Here is a 27996-nt window from a genome sequence, read left to right on the forward strand (position 1 = left end):
ATTAGCCTGCTACCTCATTTGCAATTTTATTCTCCCATGTACAGCCTCCTCAGTCACAGCCAGGGCAGCACCTACCACACTGAAAACTAACTGGAACACAGAAGTGATGCTCAACAGGATCTCACGTTTATTATTGAGAAGTGATTAATGGTGAAAAGAAAGGCAATGCCCATTCCTCATTGGCTTAACAAGAAACTGAAGAAACATTCACTACACATTTTACAATATTTTTCGTTCAAAATTCATGTTCCTGTAAACAAAACAAGTTTTTACCACTGTTCTCAGCCTTTAAATCAAATTAATCCAGACTTAATCTGTAATCCATATAATGCACAAGAACAGAACATTTCTTAGGACTCCTAGTACTTGACTTTTGAGTAACAAAGGGTCAGAGGAAAACAAACCACCCTTAGATGCAACCTTGGCAATAATTTCCATTCGATTCTTCCAGGCAAATAAACCCAAATTTTTCATAAAATTCCTCCTCTTCCACTCCAAGGAAAAAACAGTTCTTCCATGTTCTGCGGCAGATGTCCAAAAAAAGTCACAACTCGGTGTTCCAAGTGCAAATGTCAAAACTGGGGGAAAGGAGGCGCGAGGGAAGTGGAAGAAAGGGATGCAGCAGGGTTTAAAAATTAGAGAAAAAAGGCATATGCCACTTATGGACTTTCAAATCCGGAAAACATAGTAAAAAGACAAAAAACAAAGCATATGCTCTGAAATCACAACCAAAGCCAAAAGAAAGGGGACAGTTTTTACCTATACTCTACCTAGAAGGGATTTTTTTTGTTTTTGTTTTTTTTAGTCCTATGTCTCTTGTGACATTCCAACACTTTTTTTTTTAAACTGCAAGTTTGTAAGTTTTTGTTTTAAAGTCAATGAAATTAAGAAAAGAAGTCCTAATTCTCTCTGGGGTGTTCTTTTTTCTCCTCTCTCTCTTTTTGAAAGATATCCCGGATGCAACCTCTGCTGCAGTCTCTGTGGGAAGGGTAGCGTTTTACTTGACACGGCCTTGGCGTTCCTGCAGGAGGAAAGAGAAGGTGGTTAGTTTAGGGCAACTCTTGCAAAACTTCCATGGTCAAGAGGATTTTGTTCACTATCATCTCATACACATCTCAAAACACAGGGCTGGAATGGATGTCAAAACATCACCCAGTTCACCTCCCCACACTGAAGCGAGATTAGGTATTCCTAAAACCTTCCCTGAGGGGTGTTAGACCACTAAATATTAATGTGGACAGTCTGGTTTACGACAGGAGAAGTCCCTTATAATTAAGTTGAATCTGAGAAACAGTCAGTTTCTGTTCAAGGAGTAGGAGCTCATTTTAAGAGGGCAGCTGCACATGGCTAGTATGACAATGTACTTACATTGTATCGTGTGATGCCTCCCAGTTCTTGGCATTTCCCCTTTATAATAGCAGTTGCCACCACAACCCCTCCCACCACACCCTGCTCCTTTCCTCTCCCTAGCCCCAGCAACATCTTTTGCAGATAGCAAGAGCAGAGGTCCTACCAGTCTAATTAATTAAAAAACAGCTCTAACAGATACAACCTGCTCAGATTCCCCCAGTTTTGTACAGCCTGCCAAGTATAATGAAGGGAAGTGGGACACAAACAAGGAGAGGAGGGAAAAAAAGGGCAGCCAGTGAAGAGCTAGTGAAATAAACTATTCACTGCTAATGTTATGTCAATTAACTGGTTGGACACAGTCTGGGGGGCCAGGTAGAGGCAGCCACTGTGCTAGTTACCAGTGAGGGTTTCCAGTGCCTCACTGGTGGGGTGAAGCAGGGCTCTCTTCCCCATTCCTGTAAATAGATCTTTGGAAAGCAGTTCCCAAGAGACCTGCCTCCAGTTCTCAATCCTATCAGGCTAGAAACCAGTCTAGAGACTGAGTAGGTAACAGTGGGGAGGAGGAGTGAACCTGCCCTGGTAAAGGAGTGATTCAGGTGCTTTCAAGAGTGAATTCGTAGCAGGGGTCCATTTCGTGAAGGAGATCAGGTAGTCATTTATGTCTAGTGAGAACAGGAGAAGAGAAACTGAAAACTGTGTTCAGTCCCTCAGTGAACTCGGCACTGAGAAGTTGCTTGCTCAGGGCTATAAAACCAAGCCCCTGTGAGTTCTACCACCACAGAATTCATGCTTCACGAAGACTGGTGATCCAGGGTACAACCCTTCATTTTAAACACCAATGCTTCTAACCAACATGACAGCAAAAAACGGCAGACTCAGGCTGACACCCTATTGGTTCACACTTCACTTTTTCAAGGCAGACAGTACAAAAGAAGTGCGAATGGCTCCATGCACTGAATGGACTGGTAAGCACTGAAACCTAAAGATGGCAACACATAAGAACAGCCGTGCTGTGTCAGACCAATGTTCCATCTAGCTCAGTACCCTTTTTCTGACAGCGTCCAGCGCCAGATGCTTCAGAGGGAATGAACAGAACAAGGCAATTTTGAGTGATCCATCCCGTCATCCAGTCCCAGCTTCTGGAGGTTGGGGGTTTACACCCACAGCATGGGTTTGTGTCCCTGACCATCTTGGCTAATAGCCATTGATGGACCTGTCCTCCATGAACTTATGATTTGATAGACCGCGGTCATATCCCTGCTTAGTCACCTCTCTTCTAAGCTGACCAGTCTTTTTAATGTCTCCTCCTAGGGAAGCTGTTCAATATGTCTAGTCATTTGTTGCCCTTCTCTGCACCTTTTCCAATTCTAACATATCTTTTTTGAGATGAGGTGACCAGAACTGCAGACAGTATTCACGGTGTGGACAGATCATGGATTTAATATAATAGCATTGTGATCTATTCCTTTCCTAATGGTCCCAAAATGGTTTGCTTTTTTGACTCAGAATTACCCACAATGACTTCCCAAATCTCTTTCTTACGTGAGAGCAGCTAATTTAGACCCCATCATTTTGTATGTATAGCTGGGATTATGTTTTCCAATGTGCATTATTTTGCAACCAATGAATTTCACCTGCTGTTTTATCGTCCAGTCTCCCAGCTTAGCGAGATCCCTTTGTAACGCATTAGTCAGCTTTGGACTTAACTATCCTGAGTTTTGCCACCTCATTGTTCGCCCCTTTTTCCAGATTTGTGAATACGTTGAGGAGCACAGGTCTCTCCATACAGATCCTTGGGAGATCCCACTATTTCTCTCTCCCTTGTGAGCACTGACCATTTATTCCTACCCTTTGTTTTCTATTTTGATCAGTTACTGATCCTTGATAGAGACTTCCCTCTTATCCCATGACTGCTCACTTTGCTTAAGAGCTTTTGGCAAGGGACCCTGTCAAAGGCTTTCTGAAAGTTCAAGTATACCATATGGATTGCATCACCCTTGTCCACGTTTGTTGACCCTCTCAAAAAATTCTAATACATTGATAAGGCATGATTTCCCTTTATAAATGCAGTGTTGACTGTTCCCCAACATATTGCATTCATCTATGTGTTTGATAACTTTGCTCTTTACTCTAGTTTCAGACCATTTGTCTGGTACTGAAGTTAGGCTTACTGGCCTGTAATTGCCAGGATCACCTCTGGAGTATTTTTTTTTAAATTGGTGTCACATTAGCTTCCCTCCAATCTTCTGGTACAGAGACTGATTTAAAGCGATAGGTTATACATCAGTTAGTAGTTCTGCAATTTCATATTTGATCGCCACCCAGTCCCTTGAGTGACTACCATCTGGTCTTGGTGACTTATTACTGTTTAATTTATCAATTTGTTCCAAAATCTCCTTTTATTGACCTCAATCTGGGACAGTAGAAATGTCAACTATTTCAACGCTGATCATTTTAACAGAAGCAGGTAGTTATTCCAAAATCCCAAACTACCTCCTATAGTTCTCCAGGTGCCAATGCCTTAACAGTCCCCTACCCAGCTGCCAAAACCCCCAACTTCCCCTTGACAACTACTACACTACAATTATGCACTGTCAGGATAAAAATCGACAGCATATTGAAAAACAAAAGAGTGGAAGAGAGTAAATTACATTGAATTTCATATCAAAGAAACCTCAGCAGCTACTGCATTGATATAGTTTGTTTTCATGTTGGATTCATTAACTTTTTAAATGTTAAATGCAGCGGCTGCAAAATTTCCCCGTGTTACTTCATAATCAAGGGGCTTTGCCACAGCACTTGAGTCCAGCTTGCCACAAAGGGTTAAAAAAGCAAGCTGGAGAGAGATGCTACCTTAAATTGACTCAAAGCCTTGATTAAACGTCCCTGACAATTTAACATGCAATGTCAATAAAAAGACCAAAAATGTGTCAGATGAGCTCTGCATGAACAATGATGCCCACATTCAGTTACTGATTGCCCCCTTTTCTCCACCTAGTCATTCTCGGTGATCTCTTGCTTGAAGTTCATTGAAAAGATTGGCCCTCGCTGAAACCATTTTTGGATCCAGTTTCTACCCTCAGCACTGGGAAAAATTAACCATTGCCATTGCCCAGTAACAACTGGAAAATGACAGTTACAGGTGTCTCATGAGCCTCAAGCTTTTGTACCCCAGTATAACTCCCTGTGTGGAGAAGCTTAGGCTCGGTCTACACTGAAAAAAGTTTTATTGGCATAGCTACGTTGGTTAGGCATGTGAAAAACCACACCCCTGACCCACACAGTTATGCCAACAAAACACAGCTATGTTGACAGAAGAGTCTTTCCATCGATGTAGCTCATGTCATCTGGGGAGGTGGTGTTCTGCACTGACAGGAAAACTCCTTCTGCCGTAGTCTGTCTTGACACTAGGAGGCTATGCTGGCATAACCTCCACAGTGTAGACACAGCCACATTCTGGTACAAGGGGGCCTTTTCTGATTTAGTTTATGTCGCTTGGAAAAAGGTTTAATCTAAATCTAACCAAACCACCCTTACACTGGAATAAGAGCGTCTACACAGCGAGTTCTGCCTGGATAACTAGTGGAAGTTTCCTGTGCAGGTGTGGACTAAGCGCCAATTGGAAACAATACATTTCCTACCCCCACCAGCCAAGGATACAGTAAGTGGAACGCTGCTTCAGTTTTAAAGCTTCTTCCTCACAATAGGCCTAGTCAACCACACTTCCCTTTCTCTACAGGACATTTGAGAGATAGCCCTGGATACTTACACGTTGCCTTTTAGATGAAAATTAGGCTAAGGTGGAGCAAATTCTGTTCATGAATATCTGCCATACAAACTGAACAGAACTGAAAACAGCAGAAATCAAGTACCACAATGGATATCCAAAGCAGTTTTGATCCCTTGGCACCACAGTACAAATAAATAATAAAGCCATATGTCTGGGGGAAGCTGCAAATCAAAAAGAAGTTGCCAGGTCTTATTCCTTCCCTGCCTCCTGGTTCTGTATACAGCAAGGTTCAGTAACCAAGGACAGATGGCAATATGCCACACCCACTCAGGAAGAGGCCACAACTGCATGAACTAAACTCCACCTTCTCAGGCACAGATGGGTTTTAAGCTAGCTGCAGGAATACACTGCCTTAGAACTGCCCTCCTCCTCCCCCATTCTAGCTTCAAGTGATAGCCCCATCTTGTCCTGCAGATGGTGGCTGCAGTCCCTGCTGATCACTTCAACTGATTAGCTGACCAGACAGATCCCGAACCATGGGTTTAATTAGTTGCTTTCTCCTTCCCCTTCTGTGAAAGTAAAGCTGCTCCAAAGGCCAAAGCATGGCACAAGGAAAGGAAGACTAGGGGTCTAAGAGGAATAAGAACATAAGCACAGCCATACTGGGTCAGACCAACGGTCCATCTAGCCCAGTATCCTGTCTTCCAACAGTGGCCAATGCCAGGTGCCCCAGAGGGAATGAACAGAACAGGTGATCAAGCAATCCAACCCCTGTCACCCATTCCCAGCTTCTGGCAAACAGAGGCTAGGGACACCATCTGTGCCCATCCTGGCTAATAGTCACTGATGGACCTACCCTCCATGAACTTATCTAGTTTTTTTTTGAATGGCACAGGAGATGGAGCAAAAAGTCGCAGAATGCAGGAACAAAGGATAACCCAACCCAAGAAGATTCTCAGAAATGGATCCTCCATACAAACTGGAAAAAGGCAAGAGACTGGAGGAAGGAGACTAGAAACAAACTGTTTAATTTCAGGATGGGGGACCATACTGCAAGTTTCTCTCAACTAAATATTCAGCATAATAACCTGAAGAGGCTTGAAGAACTAGTGCCGCACTCTGGCGCAGAGTAACCCCAGTACTTTCCCCACTATTGCAGCTTCACAGAATATTTGGGGGTGGGGGGGGAAGAAGAGTTCCTCCTAAAGGAATGGTGTAGGGAGTCTATTTGTCCCTGTTCAGATTTTTGGCTCGTTCTGTTGCCTGCTGCAAGTGACTCTTCCCTGCATGGCACAAGGATCTGGGTTTATGCTCTCATCCATGCATATGTCATGGAGGGAAAGCGAGCAGTTTCCTTTTACTCCAGTGCAACCACTTGTGGTCTGAAAGCCCAGTGTGTGTTAATATGAGCACTGCTCTCAGTGCTGAAGGAGATACGGGGCATGATTTCATTCTCTTCATTCATGGCAGGTTTTTTTCCCTGTGCTTTTGTTTGTAGCTGAAGGAGCAGTTTCTCTTGCTTTTCCTTCTAGGAAAGAGGCCTTGGCCTAGAGATGATGTCCCCTCTATACAGTCCAACATTGTCCATGCCCTCATCCAATGCAGTGGGACACCCCCACCTGGCCCGACCCACCTCCCTGGAGAGATATCTTGCTCTGCAGGAGTTACAAGTGAGTGCTGGACCACAAGAGAGAGGTAGGTAGATTTTCTGGGGTCAGAGGCAGGGGTTAAGTGCTGTGCACCCACAACATCTCTATTCTTGTTTTCCCTGAGCTCTCAGGAGTGTGGGGGATACTGCTAAGATAACACCCACACAGCCATGCAAAATCCCAGGAAAAGGATGTGGGGCATGTGTTTCTGCAGGTAATAACCATGATTCTACCCTTTGACATATGAATCCCTGGATGACAAAAAAAATCCACATTGTGTTTTATTAAAGTTTCCCTTGATCAACAAAGGTTGGCTCAAGCATAAAGAAAAATGGAAGATGAGATCGAGGACAGACCAGGAAAAGCCAGAGCTAAAGTGTCAGTGAAGGAGTGGTAAGAGCACTGTGGGACTACAATGGGGGGGACTAACTGTACACAGTACTGAGCAACATGGCAGATAACAAGAAATTTATCCTTTCTCCGGTCAAGTGGAAAAGACACCTATGCACTTTTGCAAGCATGTGCGTGGACATGCTGGGTTTACAGGTATCCAAGAGAGTTGCATCAAAATTCTCCATTCCAGACAAGGCTAGAATGTGTAATTGGAAGCCCTTTGTGATTATTCTGCATAATTAATTTTAGCCAGGTCACCACAGTTATAGGGTGGAAGCCGTGATGTCACAAGCTGGCTTGTGACACTACTTAATGAATGAGTGTAGTGCAGTAATCTGATAAGAGGATGCAGTTTCCAGTCACACAGCTTGGGAGCCAATCCTGACAGAAGATTAAAACACTTACCTGAAAGCTTATAACTAGCACCTACATATTATGATGAATGGCACATTAGAAAGGACTATGATACATAGATGCAAATACTATGCTCTTGTATAGCACCTCTCAGAGGTTCTCACATTGATTTACAAGCAGCACTTGCCCTCAACACTCCTGTGAGGTAGGCCAGTATTATTCCCACTTGACAGCTGGAGAAAGATCTATCTAAGGTTACAAATAGGGATAGAACCCGCAGCAGAAACTACTAGTTTCATGCCCTCCCCACCAAGCCAGTGATTGCCAAGTGTGTCTGGCGCACTTGGTGGTGGGTTGGTCTGATTTCAACACACATTACTTTCCCAATGTTTTTCCATATAACCAACTGCTGTAATGAGCACAAGGGTGTTTTGTATGCCTGAGTGGAAGAAGTGGTGAGACTTGAAACTTTTAGGCTCTGGGCCGCATTATGGAAATTGGAAAACCTTTACATTAGACCATTCTCCTTCCTCTAAGGTCATATGCACGGATGACTAAGTTAGGTCCTCTAGATATGTGCATGTAACTGCAGCAGAGATCAATGGGAGATGTGCACCTTGCCCAACAGCAGAATTCAGCCCCATCTTCAATAACGTTTGCTGGAACGACAGGGATTTTTTAAAATCTAGAATCATTTTGTTCACTTGGAAATAAACCATTTGACACCTCTCATGTCAGATCATATTCAATCCTAACCAACCAAACTAATACAGTTTCAGGGCTGCCAAAAGTCAAGTCAGAAGTCAATTTGACTTGTGGTGGCATAAATTAGAAATAAGAGTGATGTTTCTATCAATTATATTTTCCCTCTATCTGTATACTGCCAGCCTTTCCAACAAGATCAGCTTAAAATGTGGTTATGGCCAGCACAAACAACTTACTAAAACAGCACCTTGTTACTATGCTTATCCGCTCCCTGTGCGGCTTCTGAGTCTTAAAATGCTCAGTTTATATACAAAACATTTTACTACTATTGGTATTGGAAAGCCAATACAACTGCAGAGGAAAGAGCTGCATCCTATCCTAACCTACACCAATAGAAATGCTAGCTCCATTCAGTCTTCAGATTTCTCTTGGTTTGTGACCATGGCTGACTTTCAGTTATTTATCACTTTGCACTGCACTTAGCACTCTTGTAAAGGAGCTCCTTAAAATTCAAAAAAGTAAATATACTAGACACATTGATAACCCCATGCTAGAACTCCTCCTGCTCTGATAAATTAAAATTTAATCAAAATCTTGATTAAACAAGAAAGCCTTACAACTTGACCAGAGGGCAAGCAAAATGAGACCCATCTGTGGGATCATATGCCAAAGGAGGCTATGTAATCAGTCCTGGAAATCTGAATTACATGCACAGACAACACAAGTGTTCCAGCAACCACAACTGCATCCATCGGCAGGATATAGGAGAAGAGGGACTCTCTCAAACAGGTCCACATCACAGACTGAAAAGCCGAATCACAATATCAGGCTGAGTTTGCACATCCTGGCAGTTAGAAAGGTCTTGCCTCAGCATAAAAACTGAGCATACCACCTAATTTTTATCTAAGATGCCTATCGCTCTGGTATCTAAACAACAAACCGTTATCAAGGCATAAGAGTAAATAGGGAACAGCAAGATGTCCTCTTTCAAGAGTGGTTATAACCAAAACATGACTAACCTTACAGAGCACCAATCACCACAGGATCTGTGGATTTTAAACCACAGCTTGCATTTCTATGTCAAACATCCAGCTTGGGAGCTAGGGTGTTGGGAGGGACTTCATGGAAGTCTTAGAAAGATGGCCTCTATTTCTGCAGCGGCAGTTACACAGTCAGTTGTTCCTGCTTGTCAGCTGGCTGGCAGACATGCTCAAATCCCATCCCCCAAGACCAGCTTTCAAGGGAGCACCAAAACTGATGCAATCTAGTGCAAAGGATGAACTCTACTGGTCTTCACACTCCGTATCAAAAATGCATTCTGAAGCAACAAGAAGTCCACTTTCTGCAAACAGAGGAACTGTCCTGCAGGAAGCAGCTGCCCTGAAGAGTGTAACTTGCCCAGGAAACAGAATGGTATGTGGTCCTAAAGCAAACATGCTACTGGACACCAACTACCCAAAGCCACATCACAATGAGCTGGTTGGTCCTTTTCAGTGAATATGAGCATTCAGATCCCCTACAAAAACCACAGGTAGTTAAGCTTTGAAAAATTTACCAGCACATCTTACCCATCGGAAGTTAATACAACTTATGGGAGCCTTCTGAGTGGGATTCCAGACACATCTATTAAGTACCACTAGGCTTCCTACCTGGGCATGGTATTTGGACCCGAATCCCTTCCTGGCTTTAGTGTATAGGCAAAATACACTTGTAGCTTCCATTCCAAGATACTGTGAAGGAAACAGGATTCCCTATTCCCACACCCAGCTGTTAACAATAACATTCCCAACACCCTCCTTCTCCCCTGACCATTTGGTAACTATGTGCTACAGCTTTCCTGAACAGCCAAGTATAAAACTTACAAGAAACTCTTTAGCTTTATTACTGCTCAGAAAACTATGGGCAACAGCAGTGAAACTAACTATACTCCTGTAAGTGGCTATTGGGGAGGCCCAGAAAAAAATTTCTACTGGCAAGTCCAGTCTTCTTCCCTTGCCCCCAGTCTTACGTCATCAGTTATTCTTGTGTATATATTGGCTCTTATGTCATTACATACATGAGGAAATAAGGACTATTTTTTCAGTTTGCTGGCCCTGTGCATTGGATCTCACTTGGTTACCGGGCAGTTTGACTGTTTGCCTACTTGGGTCTTTCAAGGAGTATGGATTAGACACTTTCTGCATTGACTTATACATTAAAGACTCCCATCCCAGCTTTCATAAAGTCAATGTCATTTACCAAGAACCTTCCTTTGAACATTGTTGTAATGACTGCAATTACAAATTTACTTTAATTGAGGGCTTAACAGTAAAGAGTATGTGAAAGTTCATAAAAATTCACCATAACGTAAAACAAGGGTTAATGTGAAAAGGTGCAAATGGAAGATAGAAAAACTGTCAGTCCAAACAAAAAGACTTGGTATAACTCGAGGACTGTGCTAAGATCATGCCTGGTAAACAAGAAAAATCGTAGAACCAAAAAATGAATGAACCAAAATTGGTGTGTTGGAAACTAGGTTTAATTGGTAAACAAAATTAAGAGGGAATGGGCTATTCCACCCATCGCTCCCTTCTGGGGTTCTTAAATATTTTGGGGAGAAAAACTGGCTACTGGACGAAGCTTCACCATGATGGCTGGTACCCCCAACATCTCCAGGGACCCAGGGCCTTTGTCACCCTGATTCTGAGACATGTTCTGACCAGACTAGGCCAGACAGAGGGACCCAGATGAGCTCCCTACCTTTCCCGACTAACTGAATCTCAACCGCCACGCTGGGATGAAAGAGCATTAGACTTCAACAGCAACAGCTCCAGCCACCTCAACTAACTTCCTCTCTTTTCCCCAAAAGGACAGTTATTGCGGTCTTTAATATTATCTAAGACTACTGAGCAAGGGGTTTTTTCTTTCTATACGTTTTCTCCAGCTAAAGGGAAAGGGACACAGGATGTTAAAATGTAAGTCTTAAGACTTTACATTTCAAATGCTTTGACTGTTTTTCCTTCTTTAACTTTAATAAAAGGTTTAAATGATTTTTAGAAATAGTGTATTGAGCTTACTTAGTACCACGACAAAGTCTTTGTATATAAAACCCCTGACCTTGCTTAACACTGTTTAATGTTAGACAGTAACTGGTTTATGTTAACACCGTTGGACCATTTATTCCATCTAAATGAATACAACATTATAGTATATCCTTAAGTTTTAATCTGCAATGGTTACAGTGAAGTAATGCACCCTTGGTGCAGACTTGGGATCAAATCTCACTCAGTCACATGAAATGGGTCTGATGACTTCGGCTGACTACATAGTAGACAAAGTGTTAGCACCACAAAATTTGAACCACAAGATGTTCTGGAGAGGGAAGTTCACCCACTTCAAGGATTCAGAATCTCAATTAATGCAAAGCTAATAAAGCATTTGTTGTACTCATCGTCATACAATACAAACGTGATAGCTAGGTTTGAATAATACTGAAGCCTGGACAACTCTACATCCACCCCCATGGAGCCTGGACAACAAGTACTTCATTCTGTAAGCCAGAGGAGCTTAATATTCATTTTAAGATAAGGTCACAGACAACAGGCCATGCTTTCTCCCACTTCCATTAACCAGCCGATACCAAATTTCAGTTAATGAGCTCCAGTAAGGAGGGCAACACTCCCTATTACCGTTTACAAATCTCTATTTCCTAGGTATTTAAAAGGGAATCTTATGTCCCTGCAACAGTAGCTGAGACATATGAATTCCTGCTTAGTTCTTTACAGTTTCACAGTGTTGTCTTATAAACATATTAATACCCAGTATCAACCTGTTTGGGGCCAAAATTTGACCTGTTACATGAGACTCTAGAAAGAATGATCCTCGGGGCTTTAAATCTCTTAAAGATCTACTGTGATGCCAAGAAATTCTTAAAGGTAGTCACTTTATATAGGGCCTACACTTTTGTCCTTCTTATAATGACAAAACAGGCCAGGGAGCACAGCAATCAGTAACACCGATGCGCACACAGAAAAGGAAACAAATGCCTTTTAATTTCAAGCTCAATTAGACATACGGGATAGATGAGAAGGGAATTATAGTTTATTCCCCCCCAAGTTCCTATCTTGCAATTCTATTACAAACAATAGAAAAGCAGCTAACTCAAAAAACTGCTCAGTACTGCCCTTTTAATAAAGAAATTCTAACAGTATGAAACTAGAATTGCTGTCTACATTTTGAGTTCTCTCTATAGAATGGCTCACAAAACCCCCAAATGCTGTTATTAAACTGATCAAATGCATTATTACATGACTTATCCTTCAATTAAAAAGCAGCATGCCGGGCAGCTACCCATTGGAAAGAGCAACCACCAACTCCCTAGTCTAGTCATCAGCTTGCATAACCACAATTCTTGTTAACCGAGACTTCCTTGGACAACTCTACTGCAGTAAAAGTGCAGTTGCACTATTTTACAAGACAATTGTCCAATTTTGTGCCACTGAGGAATTGGCTTAACTTGTAATGCTGTAAGACTTACTATTACTACTAAGTACAACAGTACATTTTAGAAAATAAGGCAGGGTTCTAATAACTGAAGCGAATATGCTCATACAATGACAAAATAAAAGTACCAAAAGAATCCTCTTAAATTAATACTTGTCACCGGATACCTTATATAAAAGAGACAAAGCAAAAAAAGTGACCTGTCAGACAGAAAAAGGTTGCGGGAATATATTCTAAGAACAAATAGAAATGTAGAGCTGGAAGGGACCTAAAGAGGTCATTCATCTAGTTCATCCCCTTGCACTGAGGCAAATAGCTCATGTAAAGCTAAACCTACTAAAACTCTGAATACAGGAGGTTCATGTGTTCACACACTAATACTTTCCTAGTTCTTCCTAGATACTAATCAGCTTAAGTAGTGTCACCTGACCAATTACAAGTCTTCACTAGGTAGAAAAAGCAGGCAAGAGAATACTGTATCTGCTGAGCGGCACTGAGCTTCAGAAAACAAAATAGACAACCGACATTTAGCTTCAGAAAAACATAACTTTCCTTGAGAAACTGCTGCTTCTCAGATTATTACAGCTAAATTACCTAGAGTTCTGTAACACTGCCCTCCACCAGTGGGCTATCAACCACAGTGGTGTTTAGCTACCAACATTTTTTGCATTTTCCCGCCATGTATCAAAATCTCATGAAGTTTCTGGGGAATCCTCTTCCTAAAGCATCCCAAAAATATTCAAAGAACAACTACACAAACCCTAAACAGCAGCACCTTTAACTTGAATTATTGGGAGAGGGGGAAAAAAATCTGACACGCTACATTAAAAAGGCTTTCATTTTAGTTCACTGTGGTATTAACAGCTGAAGCACGCAGCTTAATGTTTGTTAAACACAAATGCCAAATAAGATCATTTGATATATTGATATGTTTCAATTCCCTTAAGTTTACTTTGATCAATACGGACAAAGACAACACTGAGTTAGAAAAGAAAGTCTTCTGCAAACTGTCCCTTGCCAGTGTACCCCTGCACTGTTCTGGAGAGATCACCTCCAGCACAACAATGGTCAATTTCCTTGGTCTCTTCACTGAGGCTGCCAGTGAGGGTACCAGTTGTGATTAAGCAATCAGCTCACTGGAAAATGGCCTGAGATTAACTCATTTCATGTAGGCCATTCCCTGCTAGAGGGTAATACCTTTTGGTTACTCACATGTACTGCATTTGACCTGCTGACCTAGAGGTGAAAGGCTCTTAATCCGATTACCAATCCTAAAGAAAATTTTAAACTTCTCATCTTGACAACTTCTAGGGATCAGCTTCACAAGCTACCAGTTGACTTTAACAGCCATTAAATCTTGTAGCTTAATGAGATTTATTAACTTGCTAGAACTCAGAGTACATCTATGCTATAAGCACTACCGTGGCACAGCTGCAGCACTGCACTACACCGTTGTGGCATGGACATTTGCTACAACGACAGAAGGGGTCTTTCCATCACCATCGTATATCCATCCCCTTGGAAGGAGTCTTCCATCAACCCAGCTGCATCTACACAGGGGGTTATGTCAACCTAGCTATGTCATGCAGGATGCACATTTTTTCACAGCCCTGAGCAATGTAGCTCAGTCAACCTAAGTTTTAGGTGTAGACCAGGCCTCTGTGTCATTGTAGATATGAGACCTGGATTACTTTTCCCAATCTAACTTCCATTTTGTTTGTACTAAGATCACTTCTGGCTATTCTTAGTGTACAGCAGAGGAAAGACTCCCTTTTTCTACAGGAGGAAGCATGTTTATGGATTAGAGCATACAATAAAGAGCCATAAGATTTCCCTCTTAAAAAACCCCACAGAATACAGAATGAGGCTCATTTATCAGTTTCAATGAAGTGCCTTTAGGTTGGATAAAAGGCATAATAAATGCAAAATATTACACATCAGCAGGTAGGTACTGAGACAAGCAGAGCAGTTTATCCATTTCCTCTATCATTGTATCATTGCAAATATGTTAACTAGCACACTATTTAGAGAAGGCTGAAACTGAGATGTGCATTTCAGAACTTTAAGGGTCATAGCAAGGATATTCAGCACTGGCACACCGATCAATTGACCTCATAGTGGCCAGGTTTTTTAGGGGTTTTAGTACAAGTACAGTCGGTAATCTTATGACCTCTGGATGCAAGGAGCCATGTCAGTGCAAGCAAAGTTACTTTACATCATGAACTGCAATACTCAAGCAAACAAAGAAGGAAGTTCTAGCTCTTTGTTTACTCAGAATGGTTTGAACACAACAGGCATTAGGCAAGAGAAGAGTAACAGAATCATGAGGCTCTCCACCAATCTTTGGAAAATACTTTCCCTCCCCCTTCCCCAGCCAACTACAAAACCAAAGAAATACAAACTACGTTAAACAAAGAGACCAGTGCTTTAAAAGTGACCATAAAAAAACCCCAGGTTAGTAAATGCAGATTCAACATTTAGTTGTTTCTCCATAAATTGCATCCCTCAAACTGGCAGTGACATTTACCACTCAGTATTTTAAAGGAGGTTTAATATTCCTCCAAAGCATCAGGTGTCAACCAATGAGAAAAGATAATACACTTCAGGAAATAATGATCCATTTGGAAAATCCTATGTTCCTGTTTTGAGATTCTGATACATACACCCTGACACCCAAATCAATTCTTCAGTTCTTTTGGACTCAATACAAGCTTGATTCTTACCTTCTGAAAAGTACCTTTACCAATATTGAAGGAAGCACATTACAACACGCATTGCCACTGGAACTGGAGAATGCAAATCTTTATGCAAACTCCTTTCTAAAGTCCACAGAATGTGTGCACTGTTCACATGGAATTCATAATGCCAAGGCAACAGAACAGAGTCATAAAGCCGAGAGCCACTGCAATTCTTTAGAGAGCACTCATGATTTTACCTCCACTGCTTTTGAGTCTGGATTACACAAGGTGCTGCCATTCCAATGTAAGCAGAATCTCATGAAAGCTTATGCTCAAGTTTGTTAGTCGCTAAGGTGCCACAAGTCCTCCTTTTCTTTTTGCAGAATCTCATAAGATTTCCTTACTAAATATGCAGGACCACTTCACTGAAGTCAATGCAACACCTTCTAGAAACAAAGGGTTACTACGAGTTTTAAAATATAAAATAAAGCAGTCCACACACTGCAGCAGTCAGTGACAGAATTTACTTTGGGAGCAATTGTCAAGGGTCTTGAGAAGCCTGAAGCCAGCTTGAGAAGGACTATTTTGGCTATCAGCTTCAGCAGTCTTGGATAGGAGAACATCGAACGGTTTGAAGGAAAATCTAATTCTGGATTGGAAAACACAGAACAAAAATCTAACTAAGGACAGAGAAGAAGTGGAGACCAGCATAAGAATGTACATGCAGCAGAAAAGGCCCAGTGGTCTGTTTGTAATAGATTTAGACAAACTCAGCCTTTTAACCTCCCTTTATAAGTGAAAGGACATAGCATGAACACCAAAGTAAACACTTACATGCCTGTTTAGATATGCTACACAGTGCTCTAAAGAAATCTGTCACTCCCATATATCTTGAATGCAGGCATTCTTAAAGGGATAACCTGAGAAACAGGAAAGAAAACACAGGGAGACCCCAGAATTTTGAGAGGGTTAGGAGAGAGTACATTCATCAGTCACTCTGTACAAGCTGCTCTGCAGAAACGACTGTAATAGAACAGCCTTGGCTAAGTTTGAAACCAAATGAAACAGTTTTAAGCTTGTTAAAAGCTACGCATCAGCCAAACTTGGAGATGTTTAAGCTTCAAGGAACAAGAATGCAGAACATGTACATACCACCATCTTCCACTGACTGTGACTGCAGAGACAAAGAGCCTTTAGCAATGGGGTTTCTCCAGTACAAAAGAAATCTAACAGACCATGGACAGGCAGTCTGCATCATTAACTGCTGTTGGGGCAGTGTTTTAAATTGGTATGTGAATCCTTTTCAGGTGGCCAGCTGAGGTGCTCACAGAATGCTGCACACACAAGATTTGCTTTTGCCAACAATAGTCACATGGCAGAAACACAAGTACCCATTTTATTAATGCACAACAAAACTGGAAGCCAGGAATCAAAGTCTGCTGGTTCTCACTGAAGTGATGAAACAGTAACTGCAGGAAAACCTAAAGATTTTCAAGGCCACATCAGAAAGTGATCCGAAAGGTCAAGCTGCCCCTGAGATACCGTACTGAAAATGACAGGCTAAGTCACTTCCTCCATACCAGACATTATAGGGCTGGGACCCAGAGCATATACCATAAGAAAATGAGCCAGTAATAAAAAGCAAACATACTGACTTCTCAACCTAACGGAGTTCATTCCTTGCCTATGAATTTCAGAAATACGTATTTACGTTCTCACACAAAGAGAGAGGAAATAATTTCCTTAACCACTTTTCTACTGGACTGGTACACTAAGCTAACTCAAATGTAATGCCAAAAGCAATCTCCAATGCTCTAAACATCTTTTTCAGCTGCCATTTTGGCTCTTAGCATTCTGTGTCACTAGTAACTCTCATGGGAACTGTTTTTGAAGGAAGTAGGGGAAAGAAACTGCAAATACATTTTAAAAAAACTGAAGTTGAGATTTAAACCAATTTAATTTTTTAAGATGCTTCTTGTATGGACCATTAGTAAGTTACAATTTAACATTTTTACTAACTTTAAAAATCTAACAAGTTTTCAAATCTGTTTGCGGGGAACTTTCTGCACCTTTGCATTTGTTCTCAATTCTCTGCTGGGTTCATCACAGCCCTTCACACTCTTCAGCTGCCTCCCTTCCCCAAGATGTGACCTTTCCTTGCACTGCAAATTCTGCTGCTCTGCACACATCAAGTGTGAAATGTACTAGGAATCCCAGTTCCTGAAGATCTCCATCCCGCACTTCAGTGATCAAATTACTTAACTTCTCCCTCTGCTGCAAGTTAAAACAGTCTGGTTGCTGCATTCTGGGCCTCAAATGACATGGCAGCTTTTAGGACCTGAAATCACCCAGAACCTTCAAGCTGCCATCAAGTCTGGCCAAGTTCACATAATGTCAATATAACTATTCCAATGCGTTCCCACACAGACTTACAGGTTTTCTGCTAAATGCTAGTCACGTTTGGTATCCCATCTCTGTATACTAGTAACAAACATTAAAAACAACAAGGAGTCCGGTGGCACCTTAAAGACTTAACGGATTTATTTGAGCATAAGCTTTCATGGGTAAAAACCCCACTTCTTCAGATGCATCTGAAGAAGTGGGGTTTTTACTCACGAAAGCTTATGCTCAAATAAATCCGTTAGTCTTTAAGGTGCCACCGGACTCCTTGTTGTTTTTGTGGATACAGGCTAACATGGTTATCCCCTGATACTAAACATTAAAATGTTGTACTTGAAAAGATGTGCACTGTTTAATTTTTTGTTCCATGATTGTCACACTGAATTGTTTGCAGCTTATGTTTTTATCTCTTCAAATACCAGGTGGAGGATTCCCTGTTGCTGGAACTAAAGAGAGCCTTACAAAACTTGGCAACAAACTAGGAGCTGCTGCTAATTTCTATTTAGTGTTTTGGATCAAATAAGAGTTATATCCCTAAGGGGAGGGAGTCATCCACAGGCAAGTTCAACACCCTGATTTGTATCAAACTAAAAATCAAGGCCACTAAATTGCCATCTAATTTCAGTATGGATGGTACTTTTAACTCCACTGGTAAGAATGTTTTGACAACTAAGATTCCTCATTGATGTGTTACATCATCATATATTAATCAATTGCCACTCTTATTGTAGAGCATATACTTGTCAAAGAGGAGTCTTGACAACACTGATCAATTTTATTTTTTTAATCAGGTGAATTTGATACTCAGAAAAAAGTTTGACTTGAAGCACTGACTAGCATCTAGGTTAGCGCAGGCAGGTGCCACACATGTTTCCCCACACAGCTCCACCAGAACATCAGCACTGTTCTGTACAACTCCCTCCTACTCTTGGTCCCATCCAGAGCAGGAGCTGCCATACTAGATAGTGGGTTCATGATGTGGGGAACTGATTAGCTAGGAACTAAAGTGAGACCTCAAACTCACTTTATGAGCTCAAGTCTCCAGGTTACTTCATCAGTCCATTGTACCACCTAGCTTCTCTATGCTTCCCCATCCCACAAAATTCCTGAAGACAGGTAGGCAGGTTACCTTTTTAACATTTTCCTCCTCCTCCTGGCGTTTCTCATAGTGTGAGAAGTCATCAAAAATGGAGGTGGTGTGCTTGTAGGTGGCAATGATTTTCAACACCTGCTTAGCCTTTTCCAGAGGCACTTCCTGAGTGTCCCTGGAGTTGGTCACTGGTTTATTCTCGTTATTCTCTAGGCGGATGTGCCGCAGCTGGCTGTTGGGAACGTCCTTCACAAAAATCCACCTGACATCAAAACGTCCCTTCCATTTGTCCTGGGACCACACACCTGCACATGTGTTGTAGTCCACAGCAGATTTCATTTCTGCCACTCCACAGAAGTGACCACTGCCGTTGACACTGAACAGTAAGTAAACGGGGCCTTTCCCGTTCATGGAGCGATAAGCAGCATCCAGTCTCTTGTTGCCATGCTCTGTACTGCACCAGATGTTATATTTAATGGAACGGTGGATATCGTCCTCAGAGTAACTCTTAATGATGAAAACCCGGCCATGTTTTGGGTTCCAGTCAAAATCCTTGGGGTTGTAGTTATTGATGGACCTCAACTTCTCCAACACTGGGTGCGGTTCCAAAGGAACAGAACCAGAACTGGCTTGAGACTGTCCCACTCCATTACCATCCACTCCGTTTTGACCAAACCCATTGCCACGGTTACGAGGTGCAACCCAGCGGGTTGGCTGAGCTGCCTGTTGCTGCACCGGTAGCTGGGCTGGCTGTGGTGGTGGTGGGGGCAGTGGCTGCGGCTGTTGCCCTGGGGAAGCCTGTGCCACTGGTGGGCTGTTATTGATCTGTTGGCCCACTGGTTGAGGGGACACCTGGGTTGGCTGCTGACCAATATTCTGAACTAAAGCCTGGGAAGGCGCTTTTGCTACCGACCCTTTGTTATCCCAAGTTCCAATATCCATGTTATGTTTTATTGGAGGCGGTGGGAGACTTGACCCTGCAATGCCATTCTTGGTCTTCAGCTTGGGCTGCTGTTTTGCAGGTTTGCTAGCAATATCAGCCCATGATGTCGGTTTCGGAGGAGCAATGGTAGCAGGAGGCAAACTGTTAGATGCCACGATATTACTGGTAATGGACCCGCTACCAACAGCGGAGCCAACAACTTTTGGGACATTGCTTGCAACATCTGTGCTGCCCAGCTTCAGTGCTGCCATGCCTTGGTCTATGGTATTCATGCCAGGAGCCTTATTCAGAGTCTCATTGGCAAAAGCAGACTGTCCATCAATCATGGCTCCACCCAGTGAGCTTGGTGCATAAGCATAATTGCTACTATATCCAGAGCTTTGAGTGGACTGTCCCTGAGAACTGTTATTCCCCCAAGCTGAAAAGTCAATTCCACTTGGAAAGAAGTTAAAGCCATGCTGCCCAAGAAACGGAGTGCTGCCAAGGGCCCCTGGCTGCCCAAACATTGCATCTGGGAGAAAGTGAGGCTCCCCATTGCTTAGCTGTCCATAGGATGTTAAGTAGGGCATGGGCGGGTCACCTCCTGTAGACCAGGCAGCTTCGCCTAACGAGTAGGAGAATCCAATGGATGGACTGTAGTAGCTTGGCAAGTAGGAGTCAGACATTGCAGTGTATGCATTATTCTGCAAAACAAAAATAAGCACTGAATAGTTAGAATAAGCAGAACCATCAAGGGGCCTGGAATAAAAACCCTTTTATTCTCTTCTCATGCCCCACCCTTCTACCTCAGCTGTTCAAACACATTCAAAGCTTTCAGTAAATAGGATTCATAGCTTTCAAATGTATCCTCTGTCAAAGGTGTATTAAAACAGTTTCATTGCCAGAAAGATTAAATATAAAGATTTAAGACACTATTCATCCCAAAATGTAGAAGCATTAAATTTGCAGATGCACCATGTGGAACTGGGCACGGCTTTTACAGCATGAGCAAAATGCTTTGGAGCTGTTCAACATTTTATCTAGACTACAAAGAATACCTTCATTTAATACCTGCCTGATGCAGTGGGTTTTAAGGTTGTTTTTTTTCGGGGGGGGGGGGGGGGGGGGCATTTTATAATCTGCATGGTTGGTGGGGTTTGTTTTCTTTGGGGGGGGGGAGAAGAAAGGGATACAGGAAAAAAGGGACCAATAAAAAGCACTATTAAAATTATGAACAACTCCTTAAACAGTTTTATTAAAGGCCACATTTATTTCTATTGAAATTATCTCAAATTGATTATCCATAAAAATGTCTCCAAAGGTTAATATTAAAGTACCCAAAAATATCCCAAGAACTTTAGAACAAACATGGAAATTACTGTATCATCCTCAAAACTCAAACTATTCTGGAGCTACAGCCACATATTAGTGACATACTAAAACAACGTAAGAAAACCTAAAGCTTTTCCAGAGGGGCCTTTCCAGCACAGCTACAGAGACCAACTTCAGGTTCGGAAGAAAAACTTGCTGAGTTTTCTACTCTAGATGTTTACATCCAAACAGCCCCTATATTCTACCATGGATGTCTAATTTTACAATTAGGAAATGACATCACTAAGACTTGCTTGCATGAAGATCTGTCATTTCACGTTTAAACCATACCACCAGGGAGTTCTTGCAGTAACACTAATGGGTTTTATCATCCAGTAATTTGAACCTGTACACACACAGGTCTTAGTGCTACATGACAATTTACATGACAATCCAATGCAGATTAGATGAAAGCCAGGTTCCGTTCCTGTTTAAAAACTTGTCTTACATTAGGCTCCACTCCATTTTTCACTGAATCATGCCTGTGGGTGCCAAGTGCAGTTCCTGAAGGACTTCATGCCATATATGCATCAAAACCTATGCAGGCTCAAGATAGCTCTGGCACACTAAAGGAACAGTGGTTCTGTCTCCCTATCTCTTTTTGAATTAAGCGAAAGTAAGCTGCCTAGACTCAAAATTAAAACAGGTTATATTTGGCCTGAAATTTATCTAAAATTAGTAGAAAATTAATTGTAAAGATTCCAATGGCGACAGGTTTTGTTTAAAAACATTCTTCTGAAGTTCTTGTCAACCAAACAATCATATCACCTGCTACTGCTTGAAAACAGTAATCTGACTAGTCTATTTTCATTTTCCCAGCTGAGAAGAAAAAAAAGTAGCAGCACAATAAAAGAGAATTCAGAGATTCCAAGACCAGAAGGAACCATCATCATCATCTAGTCTGGCCTTCTGGATGACAGTCCATAGAACTTCCCAAAAATAAATCCTAGAGCAGATTTTTTAGAGAAAGACCCAATCGTGATTTCAAAATGGTCAGTAATGGACAATCCACCACGACCCTTGGAAAGTTGCTTCAATGGTTAATTACCCTCACTGTTAAAAATGTATGGCTTATTTCAAGTCTGAATTGTCTAGCTTCAACTTGAAGCCATTGGATCGTTATACACATCTCGGCTAAACTGAAGAGCCACTTATTAAATATTTGTTCCCTACGTACATAATTACAGACTAACCAACTCACCCCTAAACTTTCTTCTTTGGTAAGCTAAATAGATTGAGTTCCTTGAGTCTATCAGTTAGTGTGTTCGGATGAACAGTTCTAATCATTTAAGAGCTCGATCCTGCTAAACCTAACTCAGTGAACAGTCTTTACTTAAGTTGACAGGACTATTTATGTGAATGAGATGTTGCAGGACTGGGCCCTACAGTGTAATGGGTAAAATAAATAAGGATTTTTTAAGATGTTCGCTAAAAATCATACAATGTCCCTTTAAAGGATAGAGGCCTCTCTCCCCAGTTTCACAGGTAATTTAAAATACTCAGAAGGAAATTACCTTACAAATATATAACGAAGACTACATTTAAAGCTTGGAACCATTCTATCCTGGTGATGAGATCTTTGGCTTGACCAATTTCTACCATACAGTGCACAAAAAAAGTGACACTGTCAGATCAAATGTGGTCCCTAATCAAATCAACATATTCTCTTTTCACCCATTCGCTTATGTTTTGTCTCAAATAATTTTCAGGGGAGGGCTGATTACAGAATAGACTGATATACGGTCTAAATCTGTCGTACAGAAGAGTTATATTTGTACAATAAACCTATGAGCATACAAATTAAAATAAGGGTTAAAACAGCAAATTCAAAGAAGAGAGGTCTGTCTGCTCAGTGACGAAATCCTAGCAATGTGCATACGTTATTGAACATGAAGTCCAGTGCTTCTATATCTCACAAACTTGAGTGATAGAATGTTACTGATTAATATGCAAACAGAACTCAACCAGCATACAATTCCCCTGGATGACTAATGCTTTTTGAAAATTCCCCCCCTCAGACTCACTCTTCCTCTGCATCCCTCTCCCCAGGGATTAGAGTTCCAAAGCCTTTTTTAATGTTTAAGTCTCACTTACATACATTTGAGATTCGGAATACAAAGCAACTTAGTCAAATTTAAGGAGATTCAGTAAACTGCCAAATTAGTTAATAGTGGCTCCTAAAATGGCAGCTCCTACTTGCTCCTGAATTAAAAAGTATGCACCTTGTCATCTAGCTACTTAATGTTTTATACATATTAGCTGGAATGTAGTTTCAAAATGCAGCCACCCCGCATTATTTGTATTACCATAGCCTCTAGGAGTCCTACTCATAAGCAGTTGACTATGTTAGCAAACAATTTAATTTCCGAGTGTTTTATATAATTCTGCTCCATTTTCCGATAATGAACCTTGACACTGTTTTCCTACCAGCCTGTTCCATTTGTTCACGGGCGCCACAGTCAACTCTGACTGTGTGTTGGTTTCACTCATCTTATATGAACTGAAAATATGAGAGCAGGTGACAAACTATACAACATAGTGAGAAATGAAAGGAAATCATTCTAGTGGGACAATTTTATTTGGAGCTAACCAATTTTGTCTCATCTTTTATTTTTCTTGCTGAATATTTCGAGGACCACCATCAGTTTGAAATTCAGTCCGTTTCAGAGTTTCCAGTATTATGCCAGCCAGTGAATTCCCCTACCAATTTCTGTAGTTCTAAAACACAGTTTTCCCTGTTTCTTGTGAAATACCTTCACAAAGAGGGAAGTGAGTGACTATTCACAAAGTGCTTATTAAATGTTCCTAATAAACTTTAAAAAAAATACTGTTTTTCTTCTAAATTGTCAGATATAGTAAACTTAGCTGTTTAGTTAGTAGGTAATTTCACATAGAAATGCAACTTGTAAATTGAAAGTCTCTTTAAATGTTCAAAAACCTCTCAGAATTGGTGGTATCAACTTCTATGACAACAAAAGGTGCCAAATGAAGTAGGCACGGACACAGCTATCTTTATCTAGGACTCTGCAAAAGAACCTAGACACGGTCTACACAGATTCTGAACTAGGTCTGCACTTTTCCAGAGAACTAGACTCCTAAGTGATCTTACCAACCAGGTAGGCTGCTAACAATAGCAATTAAGTTCATTAGAGGCAAGGGAGGACAGGGACTGATTAAATAATAAAAAAACAAACAAGGAGCTGTTAGAAAAGTGTCATACTTGTTGCAAATTAAACAAAGATAAGAAGCCTATTTAGAATTCTCACAACAGGTGCCAATGAAATGGGTATCACTGAAAAAACTCCAACTATAAAAACATGGCTGACAAAACTAAATGGATTGCACTCTCAGCAAATTTGCGGATGATACTAAACTGGGAGGAGTGGTAGATACGCTGGAGGGGAGGGATAGGATACAGAAGGACCTAGACAAATTGGAGGATTGGGCCAAAAGAAATCTGATGAGGTTCAATAAGGATAAGTGCAGGGTCCTGCACTTAGGACGGAAGAACCCAATGCACAGCTACAGACTAGGGACCGAATGGCTAGGCAGCAGTTCTGCGGAAAAGGACCTAGGGGTGACAGTGGACGAGAAGCTGGATATGAGTCAGCAGTGTGCCCTTGTTGCCAAGAAGGCCAATGGCATTTTGGGATGTATAAGTAGGGGCATAGCGAGCAGATCGAGGGACGTGATCGTTCCCCTCTATTCGACATTGGTGAGGCCTCATCTGGAGAACTGTGTCCAGTTTTGGGCCCCACACTACAAGAAGGATGTGGATAAATTGGAGAGAGTCCAGCGAAGGGCAACAAAAATGATTAGGGGTCTAGAACACATGACTTATGAGGAGAGGCTGAGGGAGCTGGGATTGTTTAGTCTGCAGAAGAGAAGAATGAGGGGGGATTTGATAGCTGCTTTCAACTACCTGAAAGGGGGTTCCAAAGAGGATGGCTCTAGACTGTTCTCAATGGTAGCAGATGACAGAACGAGGAGTAATGGTCTCAAGTTGCAGTGGGGGAGGTTTAGATTGGATATTAGGAAAAACTTTTTCACTAAGAGGGTGGTGAAACACTGGAATGCGTTACCTAGGGAGGTGGTAGAATCTCCTTCCTTAGAGGTTTTTAAGGTCAGGCTTGACAAAGCCCTGGCTGGGATGATTTAACTGGGAATTGGTCCTGCTTCGAGCAGGGGGTTGGACTAGATGACCTTCTGGGGTCCCTTCCAACCCTGATATTCTATGAAATGAATTGAGAAATGCAACAATTTATTGGCTATTTTTACCTGAACTATGAGAGAAAAGATGAACTGGGATTAACTGAAAAGGTCACCGATACATCTTAACAATATGTATACCTACCATAACTGAACTTACACTGCCTTAAGTCTGCCATATTCCTTCATCTTTTATGTATGTCACACAATACTCATTTAACAGGATTAACAGTATAAATTGTCTTTAAGAAAGACGCTAGTATCAAAAATACAAAAAGAGTGGTGAAGTCTCTGGTAGTGACAATTTCAGATTTGACTGCAGCCTTTACAGCTCAGTTTCTAATTAAAGCTAAGGTTTCGTTTGCTAGTGCCTTTTCATTTACCAAACCACCTATTCTGGTTTTTGTAAAAAATAGAGCAAAACTTCATGGATTTTCCAGTTTGCTTGGAAAAAAAATAACACTGATAATATCCTCTCTGAAACAAGCCTCTAGAACATTACCACATTTTACCGAGATATTTCACGTTGCCATATAATATACTCACTCATATTGTATAATCAACCAGAAATGAGTAAGGAAGTGACATGTCTTAAGAGTAAAACTGAAAGATCAGAAATGATCACAAGATTTATGAATTCCTTTTACTACTTCTAGCTTCATCAGAAGCACAACATTTTATGTTCAGGATAAATATTTTTGGGGTCAAATTCTGCCCACAGCTACATCAGTGCAACCCAAATAAGTTGCAAAAGTGTTAAGGAGCTTCTTACCCTTATGTTTGTTCCCCAACCCCAAGGTATTTTTTTTAATTCTTGCTGTTAAAAAAAAACAATCAATATTCATTGTAGCAGCCCTACACCTAAATACAAAAAAACAAACAATATTCATTGTAGCAGCCCTACACCTAAATACAAATATTTAATCAATTAATGAGAACTAATTACCAGTGTTTTCTAATCACAGTACTACCTATTTACTGACGAAATAGAGTATTATTTTAATAGCCATAAAAAGCTAGCAAATGTCAAAAAACAATATGGGGTAGAGGAGAGGACTTAAAAACAACAAAGAAAAACCAAAGAAAAATTCATTTTAATCAGTCACTGACAGAAAATTATGTAATTGCTTGGCACACCCTACCCCTTAACTAAAGAGAGAAGCTTTGTAGTACTCACCGGCCTGGCCTGAGGACTCAAGTAGGGTTCAAAGTCATCATCATTTAACCCATCCTTCTGATGCACAGATCCATTTTGCACTAAGAACAAAATTCATACCCTTACAAAGAACTCCACAATTCAAACAAGTACACGTATTAACCTAAAAGTATTTAGGTGACAAAACAACCTATGTTAGAATACAAAAATGTCTCACTGGTTCCAAATGTTGCCAGCTGAGCCACATTACTGAGGGCAAGGTCTCACACACACCAGCATGGTCCTCCAAAGGAAATTTCCTCCGACCCACAGTGGAAGCTAATCTAATTTTCCTGATTCACTGACACAATTACTTCGGCTGTATAGCTTCCCAGACATGGTCTGCAGACAGCTCCAATACATAAACTCACCGGGAGGCAACATAGAGAGAAGATTCCTAGAGAAATTCTTGTATCCTAATGCTGAGCTCCCAAAAGAACTTCACTTCCCACTCCTATTTCCCTTTAATATCCCCATTTTCCGTGCTCCAGGGAATCCCCTATATTCTCACACCTCCACCCAGCAAAATCCTGTCCTCCTGCAGCTAGGCCGCCATGGGAGCCCCAGACAGTCCCACACGCTGCCTCCAGTCCCCCGCTTTACTCTGCCCCCCAACCCAGGGATCCGCTATTCCCCTGCTCCTACAGAAATAAAATCCACGCCCACCCACGTCCCCAGGGGCCCGGCTGCCTCTCACCTTTGTTGCCTTGGCCCTTAGGTCTCTGGAGCGGCGGCAGGCGGCGGCGCGACGAGACATGGAAGAGAGAGGAGGGAAGAGCGGTGAGCCCGGGGAAGAAGCACCGGGCGCCGCAGACCCCGGCGGGCGGGAGCTGAGGAAGCGCCAAGGTGAGGGGGGGGGAACCGGGCGGGACGCGGGGGTTGGCCGGGCCCGAGCGGCGGCGCCCCGTGTCCGGGCGGCGAAGCCAGGCCTGGAGCCTGGCGGGCAGGGGAGGCCCAGCCGGACCCAACCCCAGCGCGGCCTGGCCGCAGCCTCCCCGCCCTCGCCCAAGAGCCGGCGCGGCCCTGAACCGCCGCAGGGCTGGGGGAAGCCAACGCCGCCCCGCCGGAGCTAGGCCCGAAACCGGGGCCTTTCCCAGCTCCCTCCCGCGAGCGCGGCCCGGGGAGGCCGGCGCGCGGCGGCCGGTACCTGCTCCAGGAGGCTGCTGGCCGACATGGCTCCGATCGGGCTCCTCGCGGCGGGGGCGGGGTCCGGGCTCTCGCGGGCGGGCGGGGGCGGCGGCGGGCGGGTCTCGGCGGCGGCTTTGTCCGGGGAGCGGGGCGCAGGAACCGCGCGGCTCGGCTTCCTGGCGGACTCTGACTCGCCCGCCCGCGGCTCTGCGGCTGCCTGCTCGAGCGACGCTCTAGCCAGCTCCTCGCCCCTTCCGCCAGCGTCTATGGCCGGGGCCGCCTGCCTCGAGCTGACACCGTCCGGGCGTCACGAGGGGCAGCGCGCGCTCCACTCCGAGGC

The 27996-nt window shown here is 42.5% G+C and overlaps 1 protein-coding gene across 2 annotated transcripts; it reads right to left on the minus strand.

Annotated features, from left to right (window-relative positions):
* Positions 1 to 104: 104 nt before the first annotated feature.
* Positions 105 to 27988, minus strand: YTHDF2 (YTH N6-methyladenosine RNA binding protein F2). Of its 2 annotated transcripts, XM_048826140.2 has the most exons (6): positions 27676 to 27988; positions 27226 to 27250; positions 26511 to 26590; positions 18871 to 20457; positions 16176 to 16261; positions 105 to 1021 (listed from the first exon to the last, which is right to left on the minus strand). In XM_048826140.2, exons 1-5 carry the CDS (start codon positions 27700 to 27702, stop codon positions 16205 to 16207), a joined length of 1776 nt encoding a protein of 591 aa, XP_048682097.1. In that variant the 5' UTR covers positions 27703 to 27988; the 3' UTR covers positions 105 to 1021; positions 16176 to 16204. The 2 variants fall into 2 exon arrangements, with proteins under 2 accessions (XP_048682097.1, XP_048682098.1); XM_048826141.2 differs by lacking the exon at positions 16176 to 16261 and having other exon boundaries at positions 27676 to 27984.
* Positions 27989 to 27996: the final 8 nt, after the last annotated feature.

This window comes from Caretta caretta, chromosome 19 (assembly GCF_965140235.1).
Source record: "Caretta caretta isolate rCarCar2 chromosome 19, rCarCar1.hap1, whole genome shotgun sequence".
NCBI classification, from domain to species: Eukaryota; Metazoa; Chordata; order Testudines; family Cheloniidae; genus Caretta; species Caretta caretta.